This window comes from Vicia villosa, linkage group LG3 (genome assembly GCF_029867415.1).
Source record: "Vicia villosa cultivar HV-30 ecotype Madison, WI linkage group LG3, Vvil1.0, whole genome shotgun sequence".
NCBI classification, from domain to species: domain Eukaryota; kingdom Viridiplantae; phylum Streptophyta; class Magnoliopsida; order Fabales; family Fabaceae; genus Vicia; species Vicia villosa.
Window position 1 is genome coordinate 87090622 of NC_081182.1, and position 26174 is coordinate 87116795.

At 37.3% G+C, this 26174-nt stretch overlaps 1 protein-coding gene and 2 pseudogenes across 1 annotated transcript; 2 read left to right on the forward strand and 1 right to left on the reverse strand.

Annotated features, from left to right (window-relative positions):
• Positions 1 to 851: 851 nt before the first annotated feature.
• Positions 852 to 8994, reverse strand: LOC131658466 (putative receptor protein kinase ZmPK1; annotated as a pseudogene).
• A 1941-nt stretch (positions 8995 to 10935) lies between these two features.
• On the forward strand, positions 10936 to 13519 carry LOC131656266 (putative receptor protein kinase ZmPK1; annotated as a pseudogene).
• A 10319-nt stretch (positions 13520 to 23838) lies between these two features.
• On the forward strand, positions 23839 to 25008 carry LOC131658467 (uncharacterized). The gene has a single exon (XM_058927757.1). It carries the CDS (start codon positions 23839 to 23841, stop codon positions 25006 to 25008), a length of 1170 nt encoding a protein of 389 aa, XP_058783740.1.
• Positions 25009 to 26174: the final 1166 nt, after the last annotated feature.

Here is a 26174-nt window from a genome sequence, read left to right on the forward strand (position 1 = left end):
AAAATGATTAAATTTAACTTAGATAAAATATTTCATAAATTTTCATGATTTTTACAATTTTTCATTTTGTATCCAAAAATAAATTTTTTGCAAATCATTTTAAATTCTTTAAAAACATTATATTATCTCATTAAAATACTTCATCCAAATTCCTCTAATAGTATTTGAAATTCTGCGGTAAAATGAGGACAAGAACCAAAATCACTCATGGAGGAATCCCTCACCTCAAGTTCAATTCTATAAAGGTCTCAAAAATCCTCCAAATACTGGGGTGCTATGAAGCACGGACACGATACGTATCTACGGCGATACGTTACTAGTTGAAAAATACTAGATACGATACGTTTAAGATACACATATAAAAATTAATATAAAATATTTAGTTAAAAAATGGGAAGGTATGAAGAAGAAGAAAAAAAGTAGCAAAAGAGGAAGAAGTAGAAAAACAGTAGCTGAAGAGGAAGAACCTATGAAGCACGGACACGATACGAGTATCAGATACGATACGTATCCGATACGGCGATACGTTACTAGTTGAAAAATACTAGATACGTGCATGCCAACTAGTCGACATAAAATTTTGAAGTATCCGTGCTTCATAGCTAGGGTGCATGCCAACTGAATTCGAGGCTAATTAACCTCTCTGACAACAATGGTTGTATCCCAAACTCATAGTAGACACAATCAAAAGTTCTTTTAAGTTTTAACTTAAGTCCATTGATTATATATATATATATATATATATATATATATATATATATATATATATATATATATATATAAAAGAAATCTAATTACATAAAATAAATAGAAAAAACAGGAAGTAGAACAATGGAGTACTTAAACACCCATCAGAGATGACTATTTACTGTGGAGATCATATGCTCATTGCTTAATAGCCTCTCAACAACTTGACTCATGGTGGGTCTAACATTTTTCTCATCTGCTACACAATCCAAAGCCACATTTGCCAAAGTCTTCATTTTCTCAACATCATAACTTGATCCCAATTTAGGATCAACAATTTGTTCTACCCAACAACCAACTTCTAACTCTTTTATCCTTTTTTCCCTAACCCATGTTACCAACCTTTCATGGCACAACTCTTCTTTGATCTCTACACCTGTTGTTGGACTCTTTCCAGTAATCATCTCCAACACCACAACTCCATAGCTATAAACATCAACCTTAGAAGTGATGTGCAAATTGAAAACCCATTCAGGTGCCATGTAACCTCTTGTCCCTCTTATCCTTGAGAAATTTGAATTATCATGGCCATCCCTAGTCAATAGCTTTGACAAACCAAAATTTTCTACCTTAGGTTGGTACTCAGAGTCAACAAGAATGTTTTGTGGCTTTATATCACAATGCAAAATCCACTCCAAGCATTCTTCATGTAAATAAGCAAGACCCTTCGCAGTTCCCATAGCTATGTTATACCTTTTATCCCAATCAAGTTCATTTGATGAGAGATTATCAGCTAAAGTACCCTTTTCCATGTACTCATAAACCAACAATGTCATAGTATTCCAATATTTATAACATTTATATTTTGCTATTTTGTCGTTTTCTTATTTTGTCAATTAAGTGAGCTATCATGAGCTGTTTGTTTCGATAACACGTGTTCGGTAGATCTTATTTTCAATTGATGAGGTGGTATGTCACCAATCAACCCTATTTATCCGTTGTATGAATGAAAAAGGGAACAACATCATTTGCAACAAATTATTTTCTTCTTCTTCTCTATTATTTCTGAATTCCTCTGCAACTCTTAAATCAACAGGTAACTTTTCTAATCCTACAATTACCTCTGGTTCTAGAGTGGATATTACCGTTCTTCCCTAATATCCAAACCTTGATATCAATTGGTATCAGTCTGGTGCTCCATGGCATCCCACGCGACATCTCTTCAAGATCTGGAACAACGCCTTGAAGAGCGCCTCACGCAGATGCAACTTCAATGAACCGCAGATATGGACGAGATTCGTTCCTTATTACGTGTTCACGCCGAGCAAGGTTCGCCGGCGTCAAACGGTCGGCAAGGATCTACCACCAATCGTAACAATAACACCAACATCTACGCTACTCGCATCTCCAAAGTCGAGTTTCCTCGTTTTGATGGTAAAAACGTGCGTGATTGGCTCTACAAATGTGATCAATTTTTTCTGTTGGACGATACCCCACCGAATTCAATGGTGCGTTTAGCTTCGATTCACCTTGATGGGTTAGCGTTGCAGTGGCATCTCAACTATATGCGTCAGAAATTTGATATCTATCCACCATGGCAACAATACGTCACCGACGTCACGGCTCGTTTCGGCGACGTTTATGAGGACCCATTATCATCGTTGTTGCAGGTGAAACACAATGGTAAGGTTCAAGACTACATTGACCAATTTGAACTTGCCCTCACCCAGGTTACTTTGATTCCTGAACATTCACTTAGTATTTTCCTTGCTGGTTTGGATTACCATACCCAAATGCATGTTCGAATGTTTAATCCCTCCAACATTGCTCATGCTGCGAACTTGGCGAAACTACACGAAGCTTCTCTTCCTCCACCACCAAAGCCCAACCCGCGTTTCACGTCTTTCACAAAAAACCCTGGTCTCTTGAGCAAACCGACCATATCACCATCCCTAACTCCTTCTACTCCTACAGGATCTCCGAGTACCAATCAACGAGCAAATTTTTCTCGACCAACTCGTACTTACTCTGCTCTTGAAATGGCTGAACGCAGAGCTAAGGGCCTTTGTATGTTCTGTGATGAACAGTTTACTCCAGGTCACCAACTCAAGCATAAACGCTCTCAATTGTTAGTACTTGAGGTTGATGATGATGAGTTACCTATTGAAGATTCTATTGATGAGACAACGGTAGTTGAAAATGATTCTTCTCCAATTTTTGACAATCCTCAACTATCTCTCCAAGCCCTTACTGGAATTGCAAATTTTCAAACCATGCGTGTTACAGGCTTACATGACAAGAAGCTGATACACATACTCCTTGACAGTGGCAGCACCCACAACTTTTTAGACTTGGAAATTGCTAAATCCCTAGGGTGTAAGCTTGAAGCTATCTCTCCTTTAGCTATAACGGGTGGGGGTGGCCACAAATTAGAGGCTGCATTTCTCTGTCGAAATTTTAAATGGAAGCTTCAACAAGTTCAATTCACCACTGATGTCATTGTATTACCTCTTGTCTGTTGTGACCTCATTTTGGGTATTCAATGGTTGAAATCATTGGGTCCCATACTTTGGGATTTTGATAGACTTCAAATGGAATTCACCACAAATGGCAAGAAGTTTGTGTTAAGAGGTGCTAGAACTCCACCTCTCAAGGTCATCAATAACAAATCATTTGCCCAGGCACTCCACAAAGGTGCTGAACTTTGTTTTTTATCCACTACCATTGACTCATATTCCTTGGACTTACCGACTTGTTATACCATGGCATCAACTGACCGACCAAGTTCTGTACCAGTTTCCATTGCTCAACTAATTGATCAGTATGCGGATATTTTTGCTGAACCTACTACTTTACCTCCTATTCGCAATGGTTTTGATCACAAAATTCCCTTTAAAGAAGGATCCCAACCTTTCAACTTACGTCCCTACCGTTTTTCAGTGGTACAGAAAGATGTAATTGACAAAATTGTTCAGGATATGCTGGATCAAGGTATTGTACAACACAGCAATAGCCCCTTCTCTTCACCGACAATTCTGGTTCGCAAGAAGGACGGTTCATGGCGCCTCTGTGTTGACTTTAGAAGACTTAATGAGTTGACAATCAAGGATCGTTTCCCTATCCCATTAATTGAAGACTTAATGGATGAGTTACATGGTTCTACCATTTTTTCTAAGCTGGACATGAGATCGGGTTACCACCAACTGCGTATGGCCCATGGCGAAGAATATAAAACAGCCTTCAAAACTCATAGCGGACACTTTGAGTATTTGGTAATGCCTTTCGGCTTAACCAACGTACCCGCTTCTTTCCAAGCTCTCATGAATCAGGTTTTCAAACCTTTCCTCCGCAAATTTGTTATTATTTTCTTTGATGATTTGCTAGTATATAGCCAGTGCCTTGAGGACCATTTTTCTCATTTACATTTGATTTTTCAAACCATTCGGGAAAATCATTTATTTCTAAACCAGCCTAAATGTGGTTTTGCTTTACCTAGGGTAGAGTACTTAGGCCATTTTATAACCAAGGATGGTGTTGCTACTGACCCTCACAAAATTCAGGCTGTCACTTCTTGGAATATTCCTACTAGTCTGAAACAATTACGCGGATTTTTAGGATTAGCTGGCTATTATCGTCGATTTGTGAAGGATTTTGGGAAAATTGCAAAACCTTTGACTGACTTATTGAAGAAGGATAGTTTTGTATGGAAGGATGAGTCTACACTAGCTTTTAACACTTTAAAACAAGCACTAGTTACTGCTCCTGTTTTAAGTCTTCCAAATTTTGAAAAGAGATTTATTATTGAGACTGACGCATCAGGCACAGGTATTGGAGCTGTTCTCATGCAGGACCAGCATCCTATCGCATACATCAGTAAAGCTTTGGGCCCCAAGCAGCAGGCCATGTCTGTGTATGAAAGGGAATTATTAGCCATTGTATATGCAGTCCAAAAATGGAGTTCTTACTTAGCACATGCCCCTTTCACAATCAAGACAGATCAAAAAAGTATCAAATATATGTGGGATCAAAAACTTAACACCCCTTTCCAACAACTATGGGTTTCCAAACTGTTAGGCTTTGATTTTGAAATTTTGTATAAGGAGGGAGTTTCAAATGTAGCTGCGGATGCTTTGTCCAGAAAGGCTGGTGCTGAAATGCTGGCCTTACTTCTTAATAATTCCAGCAATGACCTTTGGGAATCTATTCAACTTGATTGGCAACAGGATCATTATCTCAATAACATCATAACTGATCTTCAACAAAACCCTCAATCTCACGCTAAATTCACTTGGGTCAGAAATGAATTGAGGAGAAAAGGAAAATTAGTTGTTGGTACTAATCCTAGAATCAAGGAAAACATTTTACAATGGTTGCATAACTCTGCTGTAGGAGGCCATTCGGGCAGAGATGTCACTGCCAGTCGAGTTAAGTCTCTTTTTTATTGGAAAGGGATGACCAAGGATATCATACACTTTGTCAAAAACTGTGGAATCTGTCAGAAGAATAAACCTGATTTGGCGGCATATCCCGGTTTACTACAGCCTTTGCCCATTCCTGATCAAATTTGGACTCATATTAGCATGGATTTTGTGGAAGGACTTCCAAACTCGGCTAATAAACAAGTCATTTTTGTGGTGGTAGATAGACTTAGTAAGTATGCTCACTTCATGGCTTTATCTCACCCCTACACTGCTCTGGAAATTGCTCAAGTATTCTTGGACAATGTGTTCAAACTTCATGGGTTACCCGAAACAATTACAAGTGATAGGGATCCTATTTTCCTTAGCAATTTTTGGCAAGAATTCTTCAAATTACAAGGTGTAGCTCTCCACAAATCATCAGCTTACCACCCTCAATCTGATGGCCAAACTGAAGTGGTAAACAAGTGCTTGGAAACGTATCTAAGATGCATGTGTTCTGATCAACCATCTCAATGGTTCAAGTGGCTGTCACTAGCTGAGTGGTGGTATAACACAAACTATCATTCCTCCATTCAGACCACACCTTTTGAAGTTGTTTATGGTCAACCTCCTCCTATACATTTACCTTATTTACCGAGTTTTTCGTCCAACCTGACTGTTGACCGATCACTGTTGGCAAGGGAGGAAGCTATAAAACAGAATGGTGCAACAAGCCAATAAACACAGGTCTGATCGTGTGTTTAGTATAGGAGATTATGTGTACCTTAAACTTCACCCTTATCGGCAAATTTCTCTGAAACCACATGGTGTTCATAAGCTGTTACCTAAGTTCTATGGCCCATTTTTGGTTGAAGATCGCATTGGTGCTACAGCCTATAAACTTCAACTTCCCCCGTCTGCTGCTATTCACAATGTTTTCCATGTTTCTCAACTGAAAATTTGTCCAAATCCTCTAGGACAGCCAGTGCAACATATTCCTGCTGCCATGAATTCTTCTGACAGAATTCCTGAAGCTATTCTTGATCGAAAAATGGTGAAACGAGGTCGTATAGCTGCAACCAAGGTCTTGGTACAATGGAAGGATCTTCCTATTGACAAAGCGACTTGGGAATTCTACTATGATTTGCTTAAAAAGTTTCCGAATTTTCACCCATGAGGACATGAGTGATGTCGAGGGGAGGGTATTGTCATAGTATTCCAATATTTATAACATTTATATTTTGCTATTTTGTCGTTTTCTTATTTTGTCAATTAAGTGAGCTATCATGAGCTGTTTGTTTCGATAACACGTGTTCGGTAGATCTTATTTTCAATTGATGAGGTGGTATGTCACCAATCAACCCTATTTATCCGTTGTATGAATGAAAAAGGGAACAACATCATTTGCAACAAATTATTTTCTTCTTCTTCTCTATTATTTCTGAATTCCTCTGCAACTCTTAAATCAACAGGTAACTTTTCTAATCCTACAGTTACCTCAGGTTCTAGAGTGGATATTACCGTTCTTCCCTAATATCCAAACCTTGATATCAAACAACCTATGCTTTCCCTCTGCACAATAACCCCACATTTCAATCAAGTTCATGTGGTTAAGCCTTCCAATGATGCTAACTTCAGCTAGAAACTCACTCTCATTCTCTCCTTGGTTTGTTTCATGCAAACGCTTTATCGCAGCAACTCGATTACCGAATAAAACACCCTTATAAACAATTCCTCCGGCACCCTTTCCAATCTCTTGACTAAAACCTTTTGTAGCTTGTTTCAATTCTGAATAACTGAATTTCCTAAACCCTGTTGCTGCAGCTAGAACATGCCGATGATTATCAACACTAGATTTCTTGCTATTCTTAAATAAGATACACCCTACAAAAAAGAAGCATAACACCTCAATTCCACCTAAGCCACTTGCAAACCAAAGCATGAACTTCAGTGATCCATTTTCTTTTTCACTAATGTATGATCTTCCGAGATGTTTAACTTCGTTATTTCTCAAACAAACCAAGTTATCATCATATACACTGGGAAAAACAATATTGTCTTTTGGCAATCGCAAATAAAGTGAACCTTTAAACCTTGTGGACCGACGACCGTTTAGTAACTGCATCTTTGGGTAACAATTATATAAACCCTTGTTCTTCACATAACGAAACTGGAAGTAGGGGTGATCGTATCCGAACCAATCCAAAAGCAAAACCGCAAATCGAACCAATCCAAACCGAAACCGCAAAAAACCGCGTTTGGTTTGGATGATTTTGGATGATTTTTGGAGTGAACCGCGCGGTTCGGTTTGGTTTGCGGTTTGTATTTCACAAAACCGAACCAAACCGAAACAAACCGCATGTTTAACTTAAGTTTTGAATTTTAATAGTTAATTTATTATCTTTCCAAATCCAATTGCATAAAGCCACACCTCACGTTTTGAATTTTAATAATTAATTTATTAACTTAAGTTTTGGCATAATCAACTTAGTTTTTGTATTTTATTGAGCTACATATATACGTAATTGTCTACTGTCTAAATATGTATTTCATTTATAATGTATTTTTAGTTCTCTACTGTTCTTATAATATAATTTCTTTTGTATGGTATAATATCATATATTATATTGGCATTGAATTACTTTTCTTTTTCCTTTTATTTCAGTACATTTTTATTTTATAGTGTAAACCGCAGTCAACCGAACCGATCCTAACCGCATTGGTTTGGTTTGGTTTGGTTTGGATGACTTATTAAAAATCAACCGAACCAAACCGAACCGCATGCATTTTTATCTCGCGGTTAGGATGACTTTTATGCTCAAAACCGAACCAAACCGCACCGCGAACACCCCTAACTGGAAGGCAATGCATTCACACAACCGTAAGCACAGATGCTTACATTGTTTATAGGTGAAATTTTTATGGAATCCATAGTCGTAGTTGTAAAATTCAACATGAGGTAAGAATGCGAACCGATAATTAGTCTTGTTGTTGCATGAAAACTTGAAGCTAGGTTTGCACCCTTGAGACCAGTCCTGGTTATTGATGATGTTATAACCCGGAAGACATGAACATTTTCTACCGGTTCTTGGATCATAACTGCAAGTGCTATTAGGTCCACAAATCCCGTGTATCTGACAAGGTTGTTGGTGGAATTGCCCTGATACATACCACTTCTCTTGCCCATGTTTTCTGCTATAAACACGAACATTTCCATCAAACGATTTAGTGTTGCTATCCTACTACTATTGTACGTGGATCTAGCATCTTGCCAACTTAGAAGCAAGGGATCTGGCCAATACACGCTTGAGCCTCGAGGGCCGTCGTAGAGAAGACGGAGAAGATTGTCGTTATCGAAAAAAAGCTTGTATGAGCCAGAGGAATAGTTGGTGCTACTTTTGGAAGAAACAAGGTTCATGTACCCAGTGAAACTTTGATCTGGAAGGAGGGTATCCGTTGGAAAATCAAAGCTTTTCCACAAAATGAGACCATTGATGTTATGTTCTCTGAGAATGAGATTTCCCGTATCGTCCAAAAACAACTCAAGTTGCTTGGACGAGTTAGTGTTTGTGGACCAAACATTGAACTGTCCTGCATCGGTTAATACGAGGTTGCCTGTTTTGAGAAGGGAAAGTGTTGAGTGTTTACCGTTAACTGGTTGGTCACGATTTGCCATCCAAACAATGGTGGCATTGTTGTTGAGGTTTTTATGTTTTTGAGTGAACCATATGGCGAAGGAATAAGCATTTTCACCTACGGGGTAGAAGCCTGCTGTGAATGTGCCTTTGGGAGAGACTATAGCGTTTTCTGCATGATTCTCTACTGAGAGGGAAAAGGATGATGAATGTGGAAAATGGAAGAGTAAGATGAGAAGTGTGAAGAAGATTGGTGAATGAGCCATTTGCATTATGTTATGTTATTGCTGAATTCTTTAGGTTATATAGTATGTATGGTAATGAAAGTTTTATGTGTGAATATATGGTGATTTAAGTCTTAGTTCCCTTTACTACGCAATGACAATAAACAGTTCATATTGACCTGACCTAGATCAATCCACCTTTCATATTAGTTGGAAATAATGGAGAAGTGCTTTTGATTATTGGCATGTAAGTTTTACTTTTTATCAAAGTGATATTTTCAGTTTAAAAAAATGTCATTTGATAAAATTATGTCACAAAATAAGTTTTTTTTTTAATTCCAATCTTATTTTCATTTTCTTCATTCAATATATTGTTTAATTAATATTGAGTGCATCACTCCTAAATTATTTTACAATCTTTATATTTATGATAACTAAAATTTACCAATTTTCAATGAACCGCTAAATTATAACGTAATAATATCGATATTAAAGTGTCTCTTCTTGAGGCTATTTTGAAAATCCTTATGAACATCTTACCGTTTAGATGGCCGATTTTGATGGTTTCTTCGTTAAGGCGATCCAAGTATTTCCGTAATGACTGAGAATAACCTTGACGACCATTAAAGAGACTCCTGGTGGAAACCTATACATGTTTACTAGCAAAAAAAACTTATCTATGAAGCACACGCGAATTTGACCCTGACATTGACATGACAAAATCGTGAATAATTTGAAAAAAAAGAATAAATTACATGTAATTATAAGTGTTGGTGCAAGTGTTTGATACCGACACGAACACGGCACACCTTTTTTCAAAAGTGTCGGTGCAAGTGTCTGATACCAACACACACGAACACGGACACACATTTTTTCTGAAGTGTAGTGTTATAATTCTTCATCAGATTCTGGTTGCTGTTTATGGAGAGCCTAGTGAGGCTCATATACCAACAGAGGGTTGCCTCCTTCAACATTCTCGCTACCTGTTTGCATTTGAGAAAATTAGTCGCGCCAAAAATGATCATAATGGTGTTGATGGCGATGATGTGCTTTTGAGGGTAATTTTTGCCATTAAACGATGTCAAAGAAGGTGGTTTGAAAATGGCCAGGTACCTGGTCATCCCAAATCTCAGCCATTTCAAAGGTTATTGATCCATCCACAAGTTCTTCTTATTATTTCCTGTAGGCGATGGTTGTGAATATCGCGAACACTGTTTTGTAACGTCTCGTACTGGCAATGCAATTCCTCCACAACGACGAGTATCTCTGTTACTCGATTGTTGCTTCTAGTGACCATCCTCACCATCCAGCGAGGATGAGAATGAATATTTGAAAGTTGTATTTGAAGAAAAAAATGTAAATGTCTTATTTAACAATTTTGATGAGATTAAAATGTCTTATTAAACAATTCGGATGAGATTAAAAATTGTGTAATTCTCGCAGTGGTTGTCTTAACTCTATTCTAATTCTGTTACTAATTTGCGGGCTTGCTTTAAATTGATATGGCGATGATAAGAAGGGAACAATGATTTGTCATGTTTTTTTTTTTTTTATCTCTTTTTCTAATTTAATGGTTGATTAATTCATAAAGAAAAATTAAGAGTATAAAAAAACAACAAAGAGTTAATATTAATGCTGAATGAAAACATATGAGAAAGTGTTGGAGAGAATGCAAATCCGAAAAGAATTGCCCGAGTCCAATAAATAGCAAATAGAAAATTCTTGGAAAGTAGAGGTTTCATTATACGATTCACTACTACACGGCATATAAATTTCACATCGGTTCCAATACGGTAGGGAAAGTTGGTAGGGAAAGTTGACCGATGAACGTGAGCTTTACGAATAAACAAAAGGACCGGTGGTGTAATTAACCTGCAGGAAGTATACATGTAATATAGTTGGGTCAATACGGACTAAAGTCGCCAATACTTGTTGTATTTATACAATGACAAAAACAAAACAATACATCAACAACGTAGCTTAATGCAAATGGCCTCTTCACAAGTCTTGTTAGCTTTTCTTCTCATCTTCTTCTTCCATTTTCAACACTCATCTTCATTCTCCCTCTATGTGGAAAAATCCCAACACGATATTATAGTCTCACCCAAAGGCACATTCACAGCAGGCTTCTACCCCATTGGAGAAAATGCTTATGCCTTCGCCATATGGTTCACCCAAAAGTGTAAAAATCTCAACAATGCTACTGTTGTTTGGATGGCAAATCGTGATCAACCAGTTAACGGAAAACGCTCGACACTATCCCTTCTTAAAACCGGCAACCTCGTATTAACCGATGCAGGTCTTTCCAATGTTTGGTCCACAAACACTAGCTCATCCAAACCACTTGAGTTGTTTTTGTCCGACACGGGAAATCTCGTTCTCAGAGAGTATAGCAAAAATGATTTCATTTTGTGGCAAAGCTTTGATTTCCCAACAGATACTCTCCTTCCTGATCAAAATTTCACAAGGTACATGAGCCTTGTTTCCTCCAAAAGCAACAACAAATATTCCTCTGGCTTCTACAAGCTCTTTTTCGACAACGACAATCTTCTCCGTCTGCTCTATGATGGCCCGATATTTTCAAGTGTTTATTGGCCATATCCTTGGCTCGTGAGTTGGGATGCTGGTAGATCCTCGTATAACAATAGCAGGGTTGCTAAACTAGATGTTTTGGGGAACTTCAGTTCTTCCGATGATTTTACTTTGATGACAAGTGATTATGGGACAGTGCTTCAACGAAGATTGACTCTTGATTTTGATGGTAACGTTCGTGCTTATAGCCGAAAACATGCACAAGAGAAGTGGTCAATCTCAGGGCAATTCCATCAAGAACCTATCAAAATACATGGAATCTGTGGACCTAATAGCTTTTGCATTAACAATCCAAAAATTGGTAGAATGTGTTTGTGTATTCCTGGTTATAGTAGGGTCGATAATCAAGATTGGTCTCAAGGGTGCAAACCAAGCTTCCAACTTTCATGCAACAACAAAACAAAGTCCGAGACTCGCTTCCAAGCTTATCACATGTTCAGTTTTATGGATACGATTATCACTTCCAAGCGAATTACACCTATAAACAATGTAAGCATTTCTGCTTGAGAATGTGCCAATGCATAGCCTTCCAGTACCGTATGGTGGTGGACAAGGGCACGTATTATTGCTATCCAAAGACACAGTTACAAAATGGGTACAGTACACCAGATTTCCTAGGATCAATATACTTGCGACTGCCAAAAAGAAGACATGTTTATCTCGGTGAGAAAGTTATAAAAAACGATAGCCTAGTTTGTTCGAAAAATAATGGAGTAAAACAACTAAGAAGATCATATGTTGAAGGCAAAGAAAATGGATCAGTGAAGTTTATGCTTTGGTTTGCTACTGGCTTAGGGGTGATTGAGGGATTATGTTTCTTTATGGTAGGGTGCTTCTTATTTAAGAATAGGAAGCATTCTAGTGTAGATAGTCATGGGTATGTTCTTGCAGCAGCAATAGGGTTTAGGAATTTCAGTTATAGGGAATTGAAGCAAGCTACAAAAGGTTTTAGAGAAGAGATTGGAAAGGGTGCTGGAGGAACTGTGTATAAGGGTGTTTTATCCGATAATAGAGCTGTTGCGATAAAGTGGTTACATGAAGCAAATCAAGGAGAGAGTGAATTTCTAGCTGAAGTTAGTATCATTGGAAGGCTTAATCACATGAACTTAATTAGCATGTTGGGTTATTGTGCAGAGGGAAAGCATAGGTTGTTGGTTTATGAGTACATGAAAAATGGCTCTTTAGCTGAAAATCTCTCATCAAAGACACTTGATTGGGGCAAGAGGTTTAACATTGCTCTAGGAACTGCAAAGGCTCTTGCTTATTTGCATGAAGAATGTTTAGAGTGGATTTTGCATTGTGATATAAAGCCACAAAACATTCTTATTGATTCTGATTACCAACCCAAATTATCGGATTTTGGATTGTCTAAGCTATTACAAAGAAACAATGTTGATAACTCAAGTATTTCAAGGATGAGAGGAACAAGAGGTTACATGGCACCTGAATGGGTTTTCAACTTGCCTATCACATCAAAGGTGGATGTTTATAGCTATGGAGTTGTGGTGTTGGAGATGATTACTGGAAAGAGTCCAACTACATGTATCCAAATCCCAGAAAATGGAATAGTGTCACATAATGAGAGGTTAGTAACATGGGTGAGAGAGAAAAGAAATTCAGTTTCAGAAGTTAGATGTTGGGTTGAACAAATAGTTGACCCTTCATTGGGATCAAATTATGACATAGTTAATTTGGAGACTTTGGCAATGGTGGCTTTGGATTGTGTTGAAGAAGAGAAAGATGTAAGACCCACCATGAGTCAAGTTGTTGAAAGGCTCCAAAGTCATGAACATGATTTTTGATCGTTTGCACAAAGAAAATCCATCTCTCATGGCTGTTAGTTCCCCTATATAGATAGAGTGATCTTAGGATTAGCTTGCTATCTAAGATAAACTGGATATTATTTTTAGTTTTATTACAATCTATATAAAGGCTCATACACGTTGTATTTTCTTTGAATGATTGTGAATATATAAACAAATTAGTTTTTATTATGGCATGTAAGAATACATTCAAAACTTAAATAAATAAAGCTGGAAGGAATCCCCATATATATGTTTAAGATTTCCAGGCTGATGTAACCATCATGAATAAGTCGTGTATTGCAGAGTTGTCAAGTTGAGAATAGTACAAACTTGAGATAATCTTAGGTTAAAACTTAGATTTACAACTACCATTACAGATAGTACTATAAGATTTTGTTTGCGAGTTTGGAGGAAATTGAAAGGGAAAGTTACTTCTTAGAAACATCATCACCCACGCATGTTACGAGAACGGACCATGAAAACTAATTCGGGAGACCCAAGTGCAAATAAGCGACTTTTAGCCATACTTTAGGCAACCTATTACCCTATTTTCACTATTATAAAATATCAAAATATGAAGTCGGACTCGGACACTGACACGACACGGATACGGACACTGTTAGACGCTGGCCTATAGATCTAGAGGGGGGGTGAATAGATCTCACTAAGTTTTTACAGATTTTTCTACAGACTCGAGCGAAAGCGATTCTGAATCGACTTGCGTCTATTCTGGACCGCTATTGCAAAGGTCGTATGTGTTTCAAAACCAAAGAGTAAGTGGAATTAATGGTGAAGTAATATGATAGCTAACCAATACGTTTAACAACTGAAATCCAATTAACTTCTAGATTGACAACTTTGATTTGCAATGCAGTAAGATTGGATTAAGCAAAAACACAAACACTTGGTGATAGGTTCAAATTGATAGTGATTCAAGTTGTGGTGAATTGTGATGTTTGTGCAGAACTTTAATTCACAATTTTAACACTTGAATCGTTGATCAATTTTGCACTTATAACCAATTATGAACAGAAAGTAAGAGAGAAAGTAAAAGCGACAAGAACACGATATTTGTTTAGGCAGTTCGTCGATCGTCCTCGCTACGACTACGTCTGCCCCCAATTCCAAATTGAAATTGGGTAATCTTTCATTAATGTTGAAAGTAGTATATACAAAGAAGATAACAAAGCGATAAACGATAAACCAATTATGTCGATCCTTTGAATCTTCTTCCCCCTTAATCTTGAGCCAGATCAAGGTTATCCAAGAGCTTCACTTTGATTCCCTTCTGCAGTGTCTTGATTCCTTGAACTCCCCGTTCCTCAATCGTTACACTCAGCCGAATCCTCAATGAACGCCTCTTGATAAAAACCCCCAAGAACCACCCGTCGTGGAGGACAAAACCCGCAGATTTTATTCACCAACAAACCCCGCAAACCTTCACCCACTAGGAATCTTCAATTCCGTTCCATGGACGTTATCGAACTCATCACTAACCCGCAACGCAAGAATGATTATGTGTAATTGTGTTGGAGATGATGAAGAACGAAGATGAGAAGCGTTTGTGTATCTTTCAGTCGTTGGTGTTGCTTGAATAATTACCCTTGCACAATATATATGATTGCATAGCAGTTAGAACCAAGAAAAACTGATTTTTGAACTTTCTTGATCAGTTAGGTCGACCACTTGTAGTGCTTAGGTCGACCTAACAGAGCTTGCAGAATTTTTCTCCCAGTTAGGTCGACCTGTTGAAGGAGTAGGTCGACCAGAATCCTCTTCTGATGCATTCTGGGGACATTTTCACAGATTAGGTCGACCTAGTTGCCATGTAGGTCGACCTAGCAGACTGATGTGAAGATTTCTTCATTTTGAGTCGACCTAAATGGTCTGTGAGTCGACCTAGCAGAGGTATATGGATTTTCCTTCATTTTAGGTCGACCTAGGTTGACAGTAGGTCGACCTAACTGCTGATTTTCTGCATTTTTCATGTCCAGCTTGTGTTGAGTCGACTTATATGCATAGTGGATCACCTTGTGCTTTCATGAGTGATCAAATTCCTCCTTGTTGTTTGAATGCTCATTTGAGTTTGCCATAAATCAAAAACATCTTTGAGTGTAATCTTGTATTCACAAACTCCCCCTTTTTGATGATGGCAAACCAATACTCAAAAGCTTTGGTAGTAAGTGACAAGGACTCAAAAGGCTCCCCCGTACATCCGGCATCTATCTCTCACCAAGGCAATCTCTCAACAAAGCTCCCCCGTACGCTCAGCATCTATCTCCCCCTTTGTCAACATCAAAAAGAGAAAACAGGAGAATAGAAGAGTAACAAGAGAACCATAGATAATAATGCTAGCATGTATAGTATAGTAGGTAAAAGGTAGTTAATGGTAGAATGAGACACATATGTGAGCAGGAGCAGTTTTTATGCATGAGGTCACTATAAGCATGTTAATTGATAGCATATTATAGTATCAATAATATTTTTGGAAGTGAACACCAATTGCGTTACCGCTTTTTCAATATGACGCCTGGCTTGATGATGAGCTACCTTTATGCTAAAAAAATTGTTAGCAAGACAAATAGATATATACATAAAGTAAAGAAATAATATTAAGAGAAAACAAACGTAATTAGCCCAAATTAGAGATATCGAGTATCCCTAATTCCCTACGAATGTTGAAATATTGCTCCGTTGCTAGCGGTTTGGTGAAGATGTCAGCTAGTTGCTTCTTGCTTTCTACATGTTCAAAAGTAACGTCTCCTTTCTCTACATGATCTCGTAGAAAGTGATGCCTTATTTCAATATGTTTGGTACGTGAGTGTAAGACAGGATTTTTACTCAAGTTTATGGCGCTTGTGTTGTCGCACATGATAGGTATGTGATCAAGCTTAATGCCAAAGTCAAGAAGTTGTTGCTTGAGCCATAATATTTGTGCACAGCAGCTTCCAGCAGCTACATATTCTGCCTCAGCAGTGGATAATGCAACCGATACTTGTTTCTTACTATGCCAACTTATTAATGAGTTTGAGAATAGATGACACGTTCCACTAGTGCTTTTTCTATCGGATTTGCAGCCAGCAAAATCTGAATCGGAGAATCCTACCAAATGACACTCATTTCCTTTTGGATACCATAGGCCATATGTAGTAGTTCCACGTAAGTATCGCAGAATTCTTTTGACAGCTTTCAAGTGAGATTCTTTTGGACAAGATTGATATCTTGCACACATACACACACTAAACATAATGTCTGGTCTTGAAGCAGTAAGATACAATAGTGAACCTATCATACCTCGGTATAATTTCACGTCAACCTCTTTACCTTTCTCATCTTTGTCTAGATTTGTATTTGTTGCCATAGGTGTGTCAATTTCCTTTGCTTCACTCATTCCAAATCTTTTGAGCAGCTCCGTACAATATTTAGTTTGATTCACAAACGTTCCATGACTGAGTTGCTTGATTTGTAGGCCAAGGAAGAAATTTAGCTCACCCATGAGACTCATCTCAAATTCACTCTGCATAAGCTTAGAAAAGTCTTTGACAAGTTTTGCATTAGTGGACCCAAATATAATATCATCTACATAAATTTGGACTAAGAGAATATCCTTATCTTTTCTTTTAATAAAGAGAGTAGTATCAACTTTACCCCTAGAGTACCCTTGACTAAGGAGAAATTTGCTCAAACGTTCGTACCAAGCCCGAGGGGCTTGTTTAAGACCGTATAGAGCACGTTTCAGCTTATAAACATGAGTTGGATGCATGTAATTCTCAAAGCCGGGTGGCTGAGCAACATAGACTTCTTCATTTATATAGCCATTTAGAAAGGCACTCTTAACATCCATTTGGAATAGTTTGAAGTCTTTAGAACAAGCATAAGCAAGTAAAAGGCGAATAGCTTCGAGACGTGCTACAGGAGCGTATGTCTCTTCATAATCAATACCTTCCTCTTGATTGTAACCTTGAGCAACTAATCTAGCTTTGTTTCTAGTAATAACACCGTTTTCATCAAGTTTGTTACGAAAAACCCATCTAGTGCCTATTACTTGATGATCTCCCGGATGAGGGACTAAGTCCCAAACATCATTCCGTTTAAATTGGTTTAATTCTTCTTGCATGGCCATTAGCCAATGCTCATCAAGTAATGCGTCCTTAGCGTTTTTCGGCTCAACTTGTGAAACAAAAGCAAAATGATGGCAGAAGTTACTTATCTTTGAGCGTGTTGTAACGCCCCTTGAGATGTCTCCTATTATATTGTCAATTGGATGGTCTTTCACGTTTGTCCAGGCCTTGGGAAGTTCTTCATTGTTTGAGATGCTTTCTTTTTCATTTTCATTGTGAGACTCATCTTTCTCTCTCTCAGCATCTTTCTTTACAGTACTCTCATCCTCATCTTCCTTATCCTTGACAATGTCTTCAGTGGATGGGCCTGCACCATTAAATGAAAGACCTTTCTCGACATATTTTGCATAAGATTCATCAAAAGAAACGTGTACTGACTCTTCTACTATAAGTAATCTCTTATTATATATTCGATATGCTTTGCTAGATTGTGAGTAACCAAGGAATATGCCCTCATCAGCTTTAGCATCGAATTTGCCAAGATTATCCTTACCATTGTTCAAAACAAAACACTTGCAACCGAATACATGGAGATGAGATACATTTGGTTTTCTACCCTTTAGTAATTCATAGGGAGTTTTGTTCAGTATAGGACGTATTGTTATCCTATTCAAAACATAACATGCTGTACTAATTGCGTCAGCCCAGAAATACTTTGGTAGATTACCCTCATTCAGCATTGTTCTTGCCAGCTCCTCTAGAACACGATTTTTACGTTCAACTACTCCGTTTTGTTGAGGTGTTCTAGGAGCTGAAAAGTTATGCTCAATTCCATGTTTATCACAGTATTTTTCAAAAGAAATGTTTTCAAATTCTCCACCGTGATCACTTCGAATTGCAACTATTTTGTTGTTCATTTTGTTTTGACATAATCTTGCAAATTGTGTAAAGGCTGGAAAAGTTTGATCCTTACTAGGTAAAAAGATTGTCCAACAAAATCTCGAGTAATCATCGACAATGACAAAACCATAGGTATTTCCACCTATGCTTTTAGTCCTTGAAGGGCCAAAGAGATCCATGTGAAGTAGCTCAAGAGGGCGTGATGTTGAAACCACGTTCTTTGATTTAAAAGAGATTTTTGTTTGCTTTCCCTTTTGACAAGCATCACATAGATGATCTTTTGAAAACTTCATTTTGGGTAAGCCGATTACTAAATCTTTTGAGACAACTTTATTTAGTAAGTCAAAATTTATGTGGGCGAGACGTCTATGCCAAAGCCATGAGTCATCGCCTAGAGCAACTAGACATTTGGTACTAGACTTAGATACCTCATCCAAGTTTAGCATGTAAATGTTGTTTACTCTTAAGCCCTTAAACATAATGTCTCTTTTCTTAGTATGTTCAATTGTGCATCCAGAATTTGTAAACATTACTTTAAAATCTTTGTCGCACAATTGACTTATACTTAAAAGATTATGTTTAAGACCTTCTACTAGCAGCACATCAGTTATAGTAGTGGTAGAAGGGTTACCTACACTTCCTTTACCAAGTATGGCTCCCCGATTGTTATCTCCATAGGTGACATACCCCTTTTTCTTTGCTTGAAACTCAACGAAAAGAGATAGGTCTCCAGTCATCTGTCTTGAACATCCGCTATCAAGGAACCACAACCTTTCGGCAATGTCAAGACACTTTTCCTGCAAGATTAATTTAAAGAGGGAGGTCCCCAATTTTCATTGGGTCCTTGGTAGTGAGTACACAATTTGTTGCACTTAGGCAACCATTGAAATACTCCTTTAGGAACTAAAATTCTCCTAAATTTGCATTTTTCAATGGTATGTCCCTTTTTGCAACAATAATGACAGGTAATATGATGAGAATATGGAGTTTTGCTAGTTGATACTTTTGGTACAAAAGTGTATTTACTATATAAAGGAGTATACGATCTTTTGAACTTGTTTGGATCAACCGCAAAAGTCACTTTTGGTTGTAGAGCCTTGTCTAACTTGGCTTTTAGATCTCTTACTTCTTTTTGCCAAATGTGACATGTCTCACAACCAAACCATGATGTAGGATCTAATTCAACTTTGTCCTTTTGAATGTCTAGCATAGATTGTTTTAAAGCTTCCATATCCCTTTCGGTTTTCTCAACTTTTGATTCAAGGTATGAAAATATTTTCTTATTTGAGGCCAAAAGTTTGAAAGCTTTAATTGTATCTCTATGTAATTCTTCAAAAGCAAGTTTTAGTTGAGAATGAGATACCTTATCTACGAGTTCAGGTTTAAGATGACTTACAGCTTTCTTTTTCTTGTTTTGATGAGCCATGAGACATAGGTTTGCTGATTCTTCTTCATCGCTTGACGAGCTTTCACTAGATGAATCACTTTCCCATGCTATGTAAGCTCTTTTAGATTTGTTATGACCTTTGCTTTGGTTCTTCTCCTTTTCTTTCTTAAGGTATGGACAATCCGGTTTGTAGTGACCGGCTTTCCCACAATTGAAGCAAAGACCTTTGATCTTTCCTTTGTTGTCGTCATCTTGTTTGAACATGTTTGATTGCTTTCTATAGTTGATCAATCCTTTTTCGGAATGTTTTGCTCCATTTTTCTTTAGATATTTGTTGTATCTTCGCACAAACAGTCCCATTTCCTCATCATCGGAGTCTTCGTCATCACTTGTGTCACTATCCTTTGGCTCTCGTTTTGAGGTCTTGGAGCTCGAAGCTTTTAGAGCTATTGACTTCTTCTCTACCTCTTTCTCCATGTTCTTTTCTTTCTTTGTCCTCTTCTCATGCATGTCAAGGCATTTAAGATGCTGTTCATGTTCCTCTAGTTTACCAAAGAGAGTGGTAATGTCTAAAGTGTTGAGATCATTTGCTTCCTTAATTGCTGTAACTTTGGGCTGCCATTCCCTGTTCAAACACCTTAAGATTTTGTTAGTAGCAACTGCATTGGAAACAGGTCTATCAAGAGAATTTAATCGATTTTTCAGGTGAACGAATCTTTTCTGCATGCTTTCGATGGTTTCACCATCTTCCATGTGGAAAAGTTCGAACTCTTGAGTTAACGTATTGATCCTAGCTAGTTTGACATCATCCGTTCCCTCGTGGGCAACTTGCAATGTGTCCCACATAGCTTTAGCTGATCTACAATGGGAAACGCGATAGTATTCATCAACTCCTAGAGCTGAGATTAGAATGTTTCTCGCTTTCCAATCGTATGCATATTTCTTTTCATCTTCAGCATTCCAAGTATCTTCTGGTTTTGGAACAACTGCACCAGCTGCATTTGTCATAGTGATCTGAAATGGACCATTGACAATAGCTGTCCAGATGTTCCTATCAATTGCATTGATATGGACACACATACAATCCTTCCAATAGCCGTAGTTTTCTCCGTTGAAAACTGGAGCTTTATTATGAGCCCCTTTAGGTCCAGAAGCCATCTTTCCAATAAGTGTTTCACGTAGCACGGAATAAACCAGAGCTCTTGATGCCACTTGTTAGACGCTGGCCTATAGATCTAGAGGGGGGGTGAATAGATCTCACTAAGTTTTTACAGATTTTTCTACAGACTCGAGCGAAAGCGATTCTGAATCGACTTGCGTCTATTCTGGACCGCTATTGCAAAGGTCGTATGTGTTTCAAAACCAAAGAGTAAGTGGAATTAATGGTGAAGTAATATGATAGCTAACCAATACGTTTAACAACTGAAATCCAATTAACTTCTAGATTGACAACTTTGATTTGCAATGCAGTAAGATTGGATTAAGCAAAAACACAAACACTTGGTGATAGGTTCAAATTGATAGTGATTCAAGTTGTGGTGAATTGTGATGTTTGTGCAGAACTTTAATTCACAATTTTAACACTTGAATCGTTGATCAATTTTGCACTTATAACCAATTATGAACAGAAAGTAAGAGAGAAAGTAAAAGCGACAAGAACACGATATTTGTTTAGGCAGTTCGTCGATCGTCCTCGCTACGACTACGTCTGCCCCCAATTCCAAATTGAAATTGGGTAATCTTTCATTAATGTTGAAAGTAGTATATACAAAGAAGATAACAAAGCGATAAACGATAAACCAATTATGTCGATCCTTTGAATCTTCTTCCCCCTTAATCTTGAGCCAGATCAAGGTTATCCAAGAGCTTCACTTTGATTCCCTTCTGCAGTGTCTTGATTCCTTGAACTCCCCGTTCCTCAATCGTTACACTCAGCCGAATCCTCAATGAACGCCTCTTGATAAAAACCCCCAAGAACCACCCGTCGTGGAGGACAAAACCCGCAGATTTTATTCACCAACAAACCCCACAAACCTTCACCCACTAGGAATCTTCAATTCCGTTCCATGGACGTTATCGAACTCATCACTAACCCGCAACGCAAGAATGATTATGTGTAATTGTGTTGGAGATGATGAAGAACGAAGATGAGAAGCGTTTGTGTATCTTTCAGTCGTTGGTGTTGCTTGAATAATTACCCTTGCACAATATATATGATTGCATAGCAGTTAGAACCAAGAAAAACTGATTTTTGAACTTTCTTGATCAGTTAGGTCGACCACTTGTAGTGCTTAGGTCGACCTAACAGAGCTTGCAGAATTTTTCTCCCAGTTAGGTCGACCTGTTGAAGGAGTAGGTTGACCAGAATCCTCTTCTGATGCATTCTGGGGACATTTTCACAGATTAGGTCGACCTAGTTGCCATGTAGGTCGACCTAGCAGACTGATGTGAAGATTTCTTCATTTTGAGTCGACCTAAATGGTCTGTGAGTCGACCTAGCAGAGGTATATGGATTTTCCTTCATTTTAGGTCGACCTAGGTTGACAGTAGGTCGACCTAACTGCTGATTTTCTGCATTTTTCATGTCCAGCTTGTGTTGAGTCGACTTATATGCATAGTGGATCACCTTGTGCTTTCATGAGTGATCAAATTCCTCCTTGTTGTTTGAATGCTCATTTGAGTTTGCCATAAATCAAAAACATCTTTGAGTGTAATCTTGTATTCACAGACACGAGAACTCCGCTAATATAAAAACATAGAACACGGACACGGCTATTTATAAGGGTGTTCGCGGTGCGGTTTGGGCGGTTTTGTTGAAACATATTCTATTAATGTTTTGAATATTACAAACTATTTTATCTAAGAAGCTCCAAAGTGATTTCATCAATTTATCATCTAAACAATTCATGGTCTTTATCAAACAAAGAGTTAAGATGATGATTCAAGACTGTACTAACAAAGAACAAAGCTTTAAGAACATATGGATTCTCAGAAGTTCAATAAGTAACTCTCAGAATTATGGTCCCAGAGTTACTCTCCAGAAATATGGCCTCAGAGTTACTCTCCAGAATTATGGCCCCAGAGTTACTCTCCAGAAGTACTGTCCCAGAGTTACTCTCCAGAAGTACTGTCCCAGAGTTACTCGTCCCAGAAGTACTGTCCCAGAGTTACTCTCCAGAAGTACTGTCCCAGAGTTACTCGTCCCAGAAGTACTGTCCCAGAGTTACTCTCCAGAAGTACTGTCCCAGAGTTACTCGTCCCAGAGTTACTCCTCTAGAATTACTTTGCCAAGAATAAGTCTTTGTTGAAATAGTCAAAATATCATAACTTACAGCTTGTCAGTACTATTCTGAACTAAGACCAAGTCAAGCCAAGACCAAGTCTCACAAAGACAAAGCTGCCAGCACTTCTCCAAGAAACTCTCGGCACTTCCTTCATACTTTGCTTTGCTATATAAATACAAGACTAATGCTTCATTCTCTAGTACAAAAATTATACACAAGCATACAAAGAAAAACAAAGCTCTCAAACACAAAGTAATCATACTCTCTACACATATTATCTTTAGCTCTCACTACCATATAGTGATCAAAATATATTAGAGTTATCATACACATTCTATATCAAAAATACTCACTGCCATATGGAGAGTATTTAGGAATTTATTGTAAACCTCCTAAGATCACAAAGTATATCATAGATATACAAACCAATCACTTTGTAAGCTATCTGTAAGCTATACCATTCAGAAGTGTAAGCCTGGTGAGGCTAAGAATACATAGAAGAAAAAGATATTGTAAGAAGATTCAATAAAGGATAATCTCACAGGGTGTGGGGACTGGACTAACCAAGTTGGTGAACCAGGATAAGTTTTCTTGTGTTCTTTATTTATTGTCTTTTTCTTATATTATTCACAACTATATTTTATCACACACATTAACACTAATTACTTAAACTTCTAAAGTTATTACTAATCATTTTCTTCTTATCAAAGATAACCTTTTTAAATACTTAGATAAATTTTAAAAGGGACACAATCCAACCCCCCTTGTTGTGTCGTACCTTATTCCATCAATTGGTATCAGAGCTCCGGGCTCTGAATATACAGAACACTTAACCGTGTTAGAGTTAATCGATCAAACAGGAAATGGCTGATACAAAATTTATAGCTGAAGGAGGATCATCTCATAGGCCTCCTTACTTTAATGGTTCTGACTACTACTACTACTGGAAAGGTAAGATGAGATTGTTTCTACTATCTCAGGATAACAACATGTGGTCTGTAGTTGAAAATGAAAACTACACACCAATGACTACTGCAACAGACACAGTTGCGTCAGTTCCAAAAATTCAGTCACAATGGACGAAAGAAGAAAACGACAAGGTACTACTAAGTTCTAAAGCTCAATTTATATTATCATGTGCTCTTAGCAGGGAAGAATACGACAGGATAGAAGAATGCACAAATGCCAAAAAAATCTGGGATACTCTCAAAATACATCATGAAGGAACAAATCATGTTAAAGAAGAAAGAATTGATCTAGGAGTCAGGAAATTTGAAACCTTCGAAATGAAGGAAGAAGAAACCATAGATGAAATGTTCTTTAGAATCCTTGTAATTGTCAATGAACTAAGATCACATGGTAAAGCTTATACGGCTCATGAAAGAATTAGAAAAATTCTAAGATGTCTCCCAAAAATTTGGAGACCTATGGTAATAGCTATCTCACAAGCAAAAGATCTAAAGATTCTACAAGTTGAAGAACTTATAGGATCTCTTCGTGCTCATGAAGGTATCCTCAATGAAGATAAACTACAAAGAAAAGGTAAAATGATAGCTCTTAAAACCTCTCAAAATTCTGCATCTCAAATCTCCACCTCACAAGGAACAACTGAAGAAGAGACCGGATTCCTATCTGAGGATGAAAATGATTTGGCTTTAATCTCTAGAAGAATTCAACAAATGATTTTAAAAAGGAATCAAAACAGAAAATCGTTTCAACCCAGGAAAGATTACCAGAAACCTGAGATTGATAAAAGCAAGATTACATGCTATGGATGCAACAAACTTGGACACTTCAAAACAGAATGTCCACTCAAAACTCATAGGAACTTCTCCTCTAAAAAGAAATCTATGCTTGCACAATGGGATGACTCAGAAAACTCTAACTCTGAAGCCGAAGATGAGGAAGCTAACTTATGCCTAATGACTAACTCAGACTCTGAAGAGGTAAATACACTAAACTTTTGTTATACTTGCAAAGAAATAGGAATTTTGTTTGACAATTTATTAGAAGATTCAAATATCTTAACTTAGAAGTGCTTATTTCAAAAAGAACAAATTCATACTCTTAAATCTGAAAAAGAAGATCTAATAAAATCCAACCTAAAACATTTAGAAACCATTAAGGAGTTACAAAAGGCATATTCATGTTTGTCATTACATCAGAAAGTTATTAATGAAAAAATCAAACCTCTTAACAATCAAGATAAAATTGAAGGTCTTGAAAATCAAGTAGAAACCCTTACCTAAAGATATAACCTCCTTTGTGAAATCTACTGAAACATTTCAAAAAATAATGGGATCTCAATCAGGGGTCTTTGATAAAGCTGGCTTAGGATTTAAACAATCTGAAAATCAAATGATTTATGAGAATTTTTTTCTTCCAAATAAAAATAGAACTAAGACCCCAATAAAAGAAAAAACTATTTTAAAAGAAAAAAATATTACCAAACCAAAATGTTGTTATTGCAAGAAAACAAATCATCTTGAAAAACATTGTTATTTCAAAAAGAAAACCACTATATCAAAAGATCAAATTTCTAAAAACAAAGGACCCAAAGAAATATGGGTACCTAAAAGGCTACTAACAAATAATGCAGGAATGTCTTCTGACCCTCAAGAAAAAGCCTTGGTACTTGGACAGTGGCTGCTCAAGACATATGACTGGAGATAGGGAAAGTTTTATCTCTTTCAAAAATAAAGAAGGTGGAACTGTAACCTTTGGAAATAATGATAAAGCAAAAATCAAAGGTATTGGTTCCATAGGTAAAAAAGGTACTATCTTTATAAATAATGTGCAATACGTGGAAGGATTAAAACACAACCTTCTTAGCATTAGTCAACTATGTGATGATGGCTATGAAGTTAGTTTTAATCAAAATTCATGTATTGTAAAAATCCCATCTTCTGACAAAATTCTTTTTTTAGGAAAAAGGCACAAAAATCTTTATACATTTTATTTAGATGATCTTTCATCTGAATCTTGCTTTTTATCCAAAGAAAAGGATAAATGGCTATGGCACAGAAGATGTGGTCATACAAGTATGAAAAATATTTCAACACTTTCAAAATTAGATCTTGTTAGAGGTCTTCCCAAACTAAATTTTGAAAAAGACTCAATCTGTGAAGCTTGCATAAAAGGCAAACAAGTCAAAAGTAGTTTTCATTCAAAAAATATTGTGTCAACACACAAACCTTTA

Coding starts and splice junctions, on each gene's coding strand:
- LOC131658467 (XM_058927757.1), top strand. CDS start 23,839: ATGGCTGATACAAAATTTATAGCTGAAGGAGGATCATCTCATAGGCCT.